General features: G+C 39.4%; 1 protein-coding gene across 5 annotated transcripts in view; it reads right to left on the bottom strand.

Annotated features, from left to right (window-relative positions):
• Window positions 1–12,884, bottom strand: part of PATJ (PATJ crumbs cell polarity complex component) — a 417,617-nt gene that overhangs the window by 78,145 nt on the left and 326,588 nt on the right. For all 5 annotated transcript variants that reach the window (XM_049879429.1, XM_049879433.1, XM_049879432.1 and 2 more), the window contains exon 32: window positions 3,815–3,889. In XM_049879429.1, the coding sequence (XP_049735386.1) occupies window positions 3,815–3,889 (75 nt within the window). The remainder of the gene's footprint in view (window positions 1–3,814; window positions 3,890–12,884) is intronic.

The raw sequence follows: 12,884 nt of genomic DNA, 5'->3' as shown, positions 1-12,884 counted from the left end.
TTGGCCAATGGGATATAAACAGAAGTGAACTGTGCAATTTTCACAGAAGGATCCTGCTTTCCCCTTCTCCCCGTGTGGAATGTGGTTATGAGAGTAATAACCACATCAGCCATCTTAAAAATAAAAATGAATCCCATGTTTTGAGGCTGGTAGAGAAATTAGGTGAGAGGTGCTTGAGTATATGACACTGTCGAGATGACATATCGCCCCCAAAATGATTACACTCAGACTGCTGTGTGAAAGAGAAACTTCTTGCAGCAATTAAGCCTATACCTTAACTCCGATTTATGTCCGACTTTTGTGTTGTCTAAAGAAAGACCATGGATTACTAACAAACCTCAATGCAAGCTACAGTTTTTTTTTTCTGAAAACCATGTGACTTTTTTTTTTTAAATTGTACTTTAGATGAAGGTTTACAGAACAAATTAGCTTCTCATTAAACAGTACTCATCTTGTTTTGTGACATTGGTTAACAACTCCATGACATGTCAACATTCTCCCTTCTTGACCTTGGGTTCCCTATTACTAGCTTTCCTGTTCTCTCTTGCCTTCTAGTCCTTGCCCCTGGGCTGGTGTACCCCTTTAGTCTCGTTTTATTTTATGGGCCTGTCTAATCTTTGGCTGAAGGGTGAACCTCAGGAGTGACTTCATTACTGAGCTAAAAGGGTGTCTGGGGGTCATACTCCTGGGGTTTCTCTAGTGTCTGTCAGTCCAGTAAGTCTGGTCTTTTTCTGTGAGTTAGAATTTTGCTCTACATTTTTCTCAAGCTCTGTCAGGGACCCTCTATTTGTGTGATTCCTGTCAGAGCAATCAGTGGTGGTAGCCGGGCACCATCTAGTTGTACTGGACTCAGCCTGGTGGAGGCCATGGTAGTTGTGGTCCATTAGTCCTTTGGACTAATCTTTTGCTTTTATCTTTGGTTTTCTTCATTCGCCGTTGCTCCCAAAGGGGTGGGATCAGTGGAGTATTTTAGATGGCCGCTCACAGGCTTTTAAGACCCCAGGCACCACTTACCAAAGTAGAATGTAGAACATTTTCTTTATGTTATGCCAATTGTGCTAGATGTTCCCCAAAAGCATGGTCCCCACAGCCCTCAGCTCAGTAATTTGGTCTCTCAGGGAGTTTGGATGTGTCTATGGAGCTTCCATGACCTTGCCTTATACAAATTGTGCTGGCTTCCCCAGTATTGTGTACTGTTTTACCCTTCCTCAAAGTTACCACTTATCTATTGTCTATTTAGTTGAAAACCATGTGACTTTTAAAACAGGAAAGCAACACAAGATAGAGCAATGACTGAATTATGACTTCTGTAATAATAGGGAAAGTTTGTTGCTTATCTTTATAACCCAGTTCCTTGTACCATCTGGTGCACAATAGGAGGCCAATAAATATTGGTGGAATTGACCTCAATTTAAAAATGAGGAAACAAGTCCACAGAAACCAGTAACACGTCCTAACATATATTTACAGGCAGCACTCATATGGTTGTCAGGAATAGTGATGGGTGTACATGAACTAACGTTACTCACCCATTGACACAAACCCAAACTACTAAACATGAAATATCAGAAAGATTGTATTTGCTTTTGTATATCACTATATTACAACGGAGCCCTGATGCGCAGTGGTTAAGTGCTAGGCTGCTAACCAAAAGTTTGGTGGTTTGAACCCACCAGCTGCTCTGCAAAAGAAAGGTGTGGCAGCCTGTTTCTATAAAGATTAGAGCCTTGGAAACCCTATGGGGCAATTCTACTCTGTCCTATGGGGTCACTATGAGTTGGAATCAACTTGATGGCAATGGGTTTGTTTTTCTGCTTGTTTGTTTGTTTTATTTTTTATTACAGTATGAAGGCTGGGATGGGATATATAGGTCATCCAAGCTGACTAAACCAGTGGTTCTCATCCCTGTCTTCTTAAAGTTCTAGAGAACATTTATAAAAATTAAGAATGCTGGGACTGTCCCCTCCCCATCCCAGACCAAATAAATTGTTATCTAGGGCTGTGGTGCCCAAGCGAATTTTATTTATTTAAAAAAAAAAAAAAATTTTTTTTTTATTGAGCTTGGGACTTATTGTTAAAGTTAAGCCATTCTTAACCTAGGGTGAATGGACTTCTAAGAGACACACAGAAAACTTCTGGTGGCTATAGACCTCTTTCATTATAACAAAATGACTCTTATCAGTATTTTTCTGGGAAAAGTCTATATGTCATTAGGTCCTCCTAATAGAAAAGTCACAACACAGAAGAAGATATGACTTGCTTAGTTTGCTATCACTAATTAGCTGTGTGACCACAGGCATATCATTTAACCTCTTTATACCTAAATGTTCTCATCTGTAAATCAGTGGTGATACATCCACAACTTGCGGTGTTGTTGTGAAGATTAAAAAAAGAAGAATGCACGTAAATAAATCCACCACCGTGCCAAGAACAACCTAGGAGCTCAATTAATGACAGCTATTATTGTTTTCATTTCCTGTTATAACATATTGATAAACTACCATCCAGCTTTGGATTGAAAGCCTTTCATTTCCATGAGGAAGCTCATCCCATTTTGGAATAGCTCAACCAGTTGGAAAGCTCTTTATAAGGAGCTGACACAGCCTCACTGCAGATGCTGCCTACTGATCCCTGGGCAATTTCTCTTCTGCAGCCACAGAAAAGGGTTATATAATCACTTTCCCAAAGGAGAATGCGGTAGATGTTTAAGTGATCATTCTTCAGCAGGGAAAAGAAAAGCCAGACGATTTTTAGGATTTGTTCCAGCTCTAAAATGCTGCGGTTACAAAATTTTAGAGATGCTTGATATTGCCTTGAAATGGAGGTAGTATAGAAAGTATTAACACATTAATAACCCAAACGATTCCGACTCATAGCGACCCTATAGGATGGAGCAGAACTGCCCCATGGGGTTTCCAAGGCTGTATTCTTTATGGAAGCAGACTACCACATTTTGGAGCAGCTGGCAGGGTCAAGCCGTCAGCCTTTCAGTTAGCAGCTGAGCGCTTAACTACTGCGTCACCATGGCCCCTTCAAAACATTAATAGTATTTGCAAATACATTACGTAAAGAAAAATCTGGTTTTAAAATTTTAAATAATTGCTTACAGGTTTTGAGATGAATTGAGTTTTGTCATTTTTAAAGGTCTTTCTATACCTTTATTATTTTCACTTAGGTATTTAGTATATAATTTCGGAGATTCTTCAAAGGTATTTTCTTTGGCAATGTTTGCAATATCATATTTCCCATAACATTTAATAATCTATAGTTTTTTTAAACATAAAAACAGCATAAAATAATGTACATTTTCACAGAACAAAAGTATAAACCTAGCCACCAGAAATGAAAAATCAAGATTTGAAAAAGAACACTCAACAAGTTATAAAGGTATAAACATTTGGCAGCCAAAAGTTGATAGCTCTTCTAAGAGAAATGAAATTTAAAATGCAAAGAACATTAAAATTATTGTTTCTATTTTCGTAAAACAAAAAATTTCATTTAAAATTTTTACTTATAACCTTATGTAAAACTTGCCATTTTCTGAAATTAATTGCAAGGGTGTTTTCACAGATGCCCCACTTTTAAACTCCTGCTCAAAGTATCAGCACAGGGAGATGAACAGAGCTATGTCCACACACCTTACACGTAACGGGTGATAAGGTTTTCAATTGACTTCAGGGTGCAAGACGCACCATAACCCCCTGCAGAGTAATAAAGAATTTGATTTCATTGCAACCACCTCCTTTTCTTCTGGAACCCAGTTTATAACGCACACTATCTCAGTAGAGAAAAACCAAAAGTGCAAGTTACGTACATTGTCAGTTGAGTAGTCCAAAGCCTTCTGCTGATCTTCCTCTATGCCTTGACCAACCACCTGGGGGGTGTCTTCCTAAAACATAAAAGATACAACCAGTTAGCAGCATTGGAGGGCTCGATTGCTTTTTCCAACTTCACCGGTTAAGTACTATTTAACAGCTATGAGTCAACATAGACTTGATGACAATGGGTTTGGTTTTTTTGTTTGTTTGTTTCAGTCTATCTCAAAAATGACCAAAACACCAGTCATACAAGTTCTATCCACTCGTCTGACTCATCTGGGTTCCCAGCGGTCAATGCATGTTTGTTATTTCCAAATCCTTCTTCTGGCCTTTAAGAGGTGTCAGGCTTTAGGTCTATCAGATATCTGTTGATGGTCACTTCTGCCAGAGTTTTTTCTTCTTCTGTCACATGGTTAACCCCTATACCCTAAGTTAGTCTTGAGCCCCATAGAAGAGTGCTGAGTTCAGACTTAGAGGAATAGCAAAATAACAAAACATGCAGAAAACTGATATATAAGCTAAAGGGCAGTTTATTAATGGAAAATAATGATACTCATAAACTTACCTGAACGCTTACGTCTGTCTCCCACTCCCCCTGCCCCCCGCCCAAAACTCCATCCTTTCTTGACAGGCAAATTTACAGGGGAAATTCCCCTGTGGTGTTTCACTCTAGCAGCCCTGGCTGCACACTGGTTAAGAGCTATGGCGAGCTATGGATGCTAACCAAAAGGTCAGCAGTTTGAATCTACCAGCCGCACCTTGAAAACCCTATGGGCAGTTCTACTCTGCCGTATAGGGTTGCTATGAGTCAGAATCGACTTGACAGCAATGGGTTTGGGTTTTTTTTTTTTTTTTGGTTCATGCTAAGGCATGAACTCCTGCATTTAGGCTTGGACAAGGAAGGGAACATTGAGAGAAACTGATTTGGATAGGAGAAAGGATAGCTTTGCTCTGGCTCTTGGTAAGTGTCTGAGAGACAGCCAGGTAGCAAGGTCTAGTGCAGAAGGAAGTAGGTAAACTGATATGGATAGGAAATGAGAGCAAGACATACATAATGAAGTGTTGGGAGTTTGTGACCCTAAATCCTTAACAGTTCTGCAATCCTGAGCAGGTTATCTGATTTCTCTGAGCCTCAGTTTCCTCATCTATAAAATGGGGGAAAAAAAAAACCAAAAACCAAACCCAGTGCCATCGAGTCAATTTCAACTCATAGCGACCCTATAGGACAGAGTAGAACTGCCCCATAGAATTTCCAAGGAGTGCCTGGTGGATTCAAACTGCTGACCTTTTGGTTAGCAGCAGTAGCTCTTAACCAATACGCCAGCAGGGTTTCTGGGAGAATGGGGCAGGAAGAGTATTTATACTTTAGGAATAGTGAAAGGATTAAATGAGGTAATAAATGAAAAGCACTTAATATAAACAAACAACAACAACAAAAAAAAAACATTGCCATTGAGTCGATTTTGACTCATAGCTACCCTACAGGACAGCACAGAATTGTCCTATAGGGTTTCCAAGGAGCAGCTGGTGGATTCGAACTGCCGACCTTTTGGTTAGCAGCTGAGCTCTTAACCACTGTGCCACCAGGGCTCCAGTTAACATAGTACCCAGCAAATAAATAGTTAATAACGATACGAATGATGACAGTAAATGGAATCAAGCTATGACAGCCCCATATTCCTAACTCTGCTCTAAGACTCCATCTGTCAAAACAAATTCCCTAGATGGGACTCATTCTCCTTAGGGAATGCTGGAATAACTATGGTATACTTTTACCAAGCCTCTTTTTCTGGGCATATTAACACATCCTTTCTTTAATAGTCTCCCATTACATTTTCAACAATATGTTAGATAATGATCAGGTTATGCCCAGCCATTCAATTATTAGATTAGGTTACAAATTTATCCTGTCCCATCAATTCCCTACTGGTTTACAACCTGAGAGATTTACCCCAGTGCGTAATACCCTGAGACTGCAGCGTAGGTCCCCTGGATGATTGTTCCATCACTTTCTAACTTACTCTTAAAGGCCAGAGTTTTCTCGCTCATTTTCATTCTTTCCTTATTTCTCCTTTATGGAAGAAATATTCTAAAATCTCCCAGCTCTTTTAAGATTTTACTCCTAAACAGATTATATGACATAAAATTAACTCAAAAGTCACCCATTCCATAATTCTTCCTTGAGCCCCTGAGAGGTATCCCTTAGATGATATTTGCAACATTATATTGTATCTTTTTATGTGTCTGTCTCCTATATACTAATATGATGAACTTTGTGTTGTTTCTTTAACATATGGAAGAATAGAATATAAGCCTTATAAACGGTCATTGTTAAATGATTCAAAGTTCAAGAACTTAAATCCTAAATCCACCTGGGTGGATTTCAGAGACAGCCATGAAAGAAGGATCCACAGTGAAGGTGACACCATGGCCTCCACTTTAAAGGGTCACAGTTGAAAATAGACAAGAATTGGGAAAGGCCAATAAATGATACTCATGGGAACTATACAAAAATTCTAAACTGCCTTCTAAATGGAAAACGTTGGTATTATTCCTTCCATTGTAGATCAAAATAAATGTCTCTCTTTCAAAATGATGCAAAAGATCCGCAATTCTGTCTTCATTTAAACCCAGATTATCCAGCAGAGGGACAAAGGAGATGACTTCTCTAGCTTAAAGACTTAAAATCCCAATTTGCATATTACATAGAAGAACAACCAATTTGGTTTAATTTATCTACATCATCTGCATTTCTAAATAAAAAGAACTGGTACTGGAAAAGGAGCCAGGAAAATCCAGATTCTGATTGGTTCCAGTACTTTTATAACCCTGGAAGCCTTCATTTTTCACAATGGTAAGAATGTAACAACAGCTACCTGAATCAGGGGTTGTGAGCAAACACATATCTACTATGTGCCAGCAATGAAGAAGACATACATAGCCTTTGCACTTACAACATTTACTTCTTTTGGTGAGACAGATAGGAAACCAATAATTATAGATATGATTGATTACAACCTAATGACATAATACATGAAAGCATGTGGCAAACAGCAGGTGCCTGAGAAGTGTTAGTTTCCTTCCCTTTCTCTTATCCTCAAAATGTAGGATGAGATGAGGAAATCAGAGTTCTGAAAAGTATCTGGTCCAGTACACTGTCCCACTTCTTTTACTATTTACCCTTAAACCTCCAGGCCAAGAGACAGGCTGGTCCATGAAGATAGTAATAATAATAATAATAGCTAAAACTTACCAAGCACTTACTATGTGCTAATTACTGAGCTAGGCATGTTATACATGTTGATCTATATAACATACCTATGTGTTGAGTACTATTATCATCCTCATTTTAAAGCTGAGGTAACTGAGACAGAAAGAGGCTAAATTATTTGCTGACAGAATTTACCAAGACCTATCTTGCTCCAGATTCCTTGTTCTTAACAAAAGAGTAAACAACAAGGGAAAATATGGCATCAGTATTGCCCACCTCCTAGCAACAACTACATAAGATTCTTAGGAGTCAGCCTCAGGCAAAGCTCCTAAGTAATCTATCATCTCCATTTCTTCTCAAGGTTCCATTTCCTCAGGGGCCATGACATCACTGCTTAAGATCAAAAGGCCTTTCAGGTGGACTTTTTTTTCCCAATGTGTTTTCTATTGATATATTTCTCTGGTCTTGCAAGGACACAACAGTCATCTCAACAAGGCCGGCAGACATCCCACCCTTCTAAACAGGGATGTAACAGCTTCCAACTAAGTCACTGCCAGCAGCAAAAACGAAGCTATAAGCAAAGCCTTAAAAAACTTTTTACTTTTTAAAGAAACCCCGTGGTTTCATTTATAGATTCAGCATCAGGTCAGAACAAGCCATGGCTGCTCATTTTGAGCCTGGAAGGAGGGGGGGAAAAAGAACCCTCCTTGCACTAGTGGCTGCAGTGACCTTGGGTGAGTCACTTTACTTTTTGTTTTGTGTTTAAAATTTAGGATTTGCTACTCTAACAAAGAAACAATTAGTGTGCCTTCAAAGGTGAGGTTTGAGGATATTATAAGGTGTTGACTTTGCACAAGGGACCCCTAAATATTAAGACTGAAGAAGAGATATGGAAAGATCATTTCATTCCATGAAAGAGGTTGATATGACATGCCGTCTGTAACACGTTAGAAACATCCGCAGCACCATTCTACGAGCTCCTGAAAGAGACTGCTTTGCAGGCTACACATATTAATCTGACCAAGAGAAGGAGCTTCCAAGGGGTAGACATAAGACACAACACTGGGAATATACTATGTAATTGATAATAATTGGAAGAGAAGTCTACCTTACAATCGCCAAAGCAGGGTGAATTCCGTCCCAAAGCTAAGTAATCAAAATGCCCTGTCTCCCTGGCCACAACTGATTGGCCCAAGGCTTCTCCCTAGTGGCTTTCATGAAGGAAGTAGACTTTACTGTAAATTCACTGTCTATTTTATGACCAGGAAAGGGAAATTTATCATGTAGGCAAACCTCAAGTGGGCTTCAGAAATACAAGATATAAAGAACAATGAGCTGTGAAAAAAATGCCACATATTTGAATGCACTTGAACTGTGCCATGGGCAATTTGCATACTCTCACAAAAGAGAGGCCAGTGCTGACTCAGACATATTCTCTCCGGTTCCTTTTTTTCCTCACAGGGAATTCCTAGGTTCCTGCTATAGATGCAATTTTCACATTCGATCCGAAATAAAAAGTAAGATTCACACAGTGACATCTGCTCCCACACCCAAATCAGAAATCCAGTAGTTCTTGATGGAGTACAAATTGAAGGTAAAAATGGGTTTTAAGCACACAGTTCAAGACTTTGTTTTTAAAACTGAGCACAGTATTATGCCTGGGAGTTCCAGCCTGGAACAAGAAGCCTACAATCATTAGAAACACATTTTAAACTTCTTTTTTTTTCCAAACTTGGATGCCAACACTTTAAAAACACTTAGGAATAGTTTTTAATTAAGTACATCAGCCAAAATTAATAAATTGAACCTGTATCAGAAATCACATAGCATATTATTCCACTAGAAGTTAAAATTTCAAACCGAATCTATTAGCTTCTCCCAAAATACGTCTTTTCATGTGTATATGTGTGTGTGTGTGTTTAAATTAATGACCATATCAACCTTCCACTCCCCCAGGTTTAAAACCTCTCAGCTTTGACTAATTTTTCTCTTTGCCTGCTTTCATCTACTCATTTGTAAAGCACTGTTGATTCTAGGGATACAGCATGATGCAAAATAGATTTTCTGGACTTTAGGACATCATAGATTAGAAAATTTTCTAAAAAACTTTGGGGATATAGAGTTACCTCTCCCCCTACCTGAGTAATTAAAACCAAAGAAAAATTAGGTTGGCTCATATAAATTTGCCATTTTTGTAAGTAAAAAAAAAAAAAAAAAAAAATCAGTGACTTCATAGGGTCACTATTAAACATCCTCCCCCCAACGAGCTATCATATATCATTACCATAGTACCATATAGAAAGAGCTATTTTAACAGTAAAAATTTAGGTAGAACACAATCTTAAAGGGCAGTTCTTTAAACTGAATAAATCTAACTTTATGAAGAACTCTCTATGTGGTTATTATTTCTCAGTTTCCCACAAATCAATGAAAACTGTCATGGATTCACATAGGTCTAATAACAACTATTTAGTATTTTTGGGTGGTGCAAATGGTTAACGTACTCAGCTGTTAACTGACACATTGGAGGTTCAAGTCCACCCTGGAAGAAAAGCCTACTTTCTGAAAAAGAAACTGAAAAATCAGCCATTGAAAACCCTATCGAGCACAGTTTTCCTTTCACATACATTTGGCTGCCATGAGTCACAACTGACACAACAGCAACCGGTTTGGAGTAGAAAAAAGAGCTTGGAGTTTGGAGTCTGACGGAGGCAGGGTTTTGACCGGGTTCTTCCTGGCTCAGTCATGGCTAACTAAGTAAGTGAAACCAGAACGGACCCAAATTTTTAAAAAAATTTTAAATTTCGGTGAATAGAAACGATAACAGGAACAGGAAAAATTGGGAGCCAAAGCCCTGCTAGAAACCTAATCTCCCTCTTAGAAAACAAACAACGGCAGCGTACACACTGCATAGTAACCAATCTCTTGAGCTTCAAATTTTGAGCAGAATTGAAAACAGCAGCACCCCTCTCAAAGATGGCAGCCTACTCCCCAGCTCTGAATGTGTGTCGCTCTCCACAGTTATGCCATAATTAGTCTCATGCATCAGGCTCCTGAAAGGGCTCACTACGCCTCTTCTGAGTCTCCCATTCCAGGGCTTTGATGTAATTTTTCCCATTCTGGTTATCATTCCAGATCTCCTCAATTGTAAAAATATGGAGCTGTTCAGGTTTCACTTCATCAGCCATGAGCAAACCGGTTTTAACCAGTTGGAAGTCCTGGACAGAGGTTCATATCCTGGTTTTTCTACCTATAGGTTATGTGCCCTAAAATACATTACTGAGTTTTCTAAACTTCAGCTTCTTTAGGGGTTAATGCCAACTCTTTGAGAGACAGTATGGCATAATTCAGGCATCTGTCAAACACAAGGTCTCAAACCTTTCTATGGCACTTGCTGCCAGCCGTTGGGCAAGTGCATTAACTTCCGAAGACTCAGGTCCCTCATTCACAAATGGAGATAATAATAATGTTTTCATCATGGGAAGGATGTAGATAATAACTTTCACTTGGTTTCTAATAAACAGTAAGTACTCAATAAATGGTGGATGGTATTATTAGTCTTCCTGTCATGATAAATGAGATAATATTTTAAAGTACCTTCTACAGTGACAGGTAATAATGAGCAACAATAAACAACAATTTCCTAACTTAGAGAGACATCTAAAACCCAACAAACAAAAATGAATTTATCATTTTTCCTTACAGATCTGCTCTTCCTCTTCTGTTTCTTTTCTCAGTCAACCAGCCAGCCAGCCAGCTACCATGTCTATTTGACAGTCATCCTTGATTCCTTCTGTTCCTTCAACTTTGACATCCACACAATCATCAACTCCTATCAATCCTATCTCCTGTATATGCTGAAAATCTGTCCATATTTCTGTCTTTACTGCCATACCCGTAGTTTAGGTTACTATTAACTTTCATCTCAGTTACTCCAACAGCTTTTTAACTCTCTCCCTGCTTTCAGTTTTGACATCTTCTAGCTGATTCTCCATAGGGCAGTCAGAGGGAATCTTCACAAAAGGCTAATCTCATCATTTAAATCCTCTGTTAAAAACCACTCTAAAGGTTTTCCAATGCCCTTGGTATAAAGGCCTTTGTCCTGGTCCTCAAGGCTTTTCATAATTGGGTCCCTTTCTACTTTTAGCTTTTACCTCCTGCCATTTGACGGCATGCCCACAGCACGGCCTGCACTCCAATATTGGACCAGGTGACAGGATGAGGAAAGCAAGCTGGGCTAAGAGACTGGCGGAAAGGCAGTGATGGAAATAAACCGGAAGTGGTTAATTCATTAAAGGGGCAGCTTGAATACTGGCCTTTTTTCAATAGTAGATGGAAGCAGGATTTTTATGTAAAATCTCTGGATTTATAAAAATTAGCTCAAAAATCTTAAGAACATTGTGCAGACTAAATGAAACACATCTGTTGGCTGGATCCAGCCCGACAACAATTTGTGACCTCTGCATTACCAAATGTGGGGTATTCCTGGATATCTTATTTATCTTTATATTTCTAGAGCTTGGAACATCCCAGATTCTTGGAAAATGTGTATTGGAAAATAAGAGTTCTGGCACACCTAGGGAGAATATTTTCTATGGACAGAATCTGGTATTAATTAGTTATTATTTACTGAGTCCTTACTGTATTCCAGGGTCCCTAGGTAGTGCCAACAGCTAATGTGCTCAGCTGTGAAATGAAGGGTTAGAAGTTCGAGTCTGCCCAAATGTGCCTTGGAAGAAAGGCCTGACAATCTAATTCTGAAAAACAGCCACTGAGGTGTCTGGGGTCTTAAACGCTAGCAAGAGGCCATCTAAGATGCATCAATTGGTCTCAACCCACCTGGAGCAAAGGAGAATGAAGAACACCAAAGATGCAAGGTAATCATGAGCCCATGAGACAGAAAGGGCCACATAAATCAGAGACTACATCAGCCTGAGACCAGAAGAACTAGATGGTGCCTGGCTGGAACTGATGACTGCCCTGACAGGGAACACAACAGGGAACCCCTGAGGGAGCAGGAGAGCAGTGGGATGCAGACCTCAAATTCTCATAAAAAGACCAGACTTAATGGTCTGACTGAGACTAGAAGGACCCCGGTGGTCATGGTCCCCCAGACCTCCTGTTAGTCCAAGACAGGAACCATTCCCAAAGCCAACTCTTCAGACAGGGATTGGACTGGACAATGGGATAGAAAATGATGCGGGTGAAGAATGAGCTTCTTGGATCAAGTAGACACATGAGACTATGTGGGTAGTTCCTGTCTGGAGGGGAGATGAGAGGGCAGAGATGGTCAGAAGCTGGCGGAATTGACACGAAAAGAGAGAGTGAAGGGAAGGACTGTGCTGTCTCATTAGGGAGAGAGTAATTGGGAGTATATAGTAAGGTGTATATAAATTTTTGTATGAGAGATTGACTTGATTTGTAAACTTTCACTTAAAGCACAATAAAATAAAAAAAAAAAAATCAGCCACTGAAAACTCTATGGAATACAGTTCTACTCTACCACACATGGGGTCATAATGAGTGAGAATCAACTCAGCAGCAATTGGTTTGGTTACTGCAAGCCAGTCACTGTCCTAACATTTTTACATATAAAATTACACTCGATCTTCACCACGAGGAGGTGGGTATTATCCCCCTCCGTTCCCATTTTCAGATGAAGAAACATAGACAGGGATAGGATAAGTCACTTTTCCAAGGGGAGAGAAAGTGAGTGGCAGAGGTGGGATCTAAGTCTGTTCAGACTTCAGAGCCCATGATTTGTATCTGACAGGCTTTTTCATCTAAGGCGGCAAGTACTATCAGGCCATTTGGAGACACCAATCTTATTTATACATTTGATACTGATTTTTCAT

This window comes from Elephas maximus, chromosome 3 (genome assembly GCF_024166365.1).
Source record: "Elephas maximus indicus isolate mEleMax1 chromosome 3, mEleMax1 primary haplotype, whole genome shotgun sequence".
NCBI lineage: Eukaryota > Metazoa > Chordata > Mammalia > Proboscidea > Elephantidae > Elephas > Elephas maximus.
This window is presented reverse-complemented; position numbering and strand designations above follow the sequence as displayed.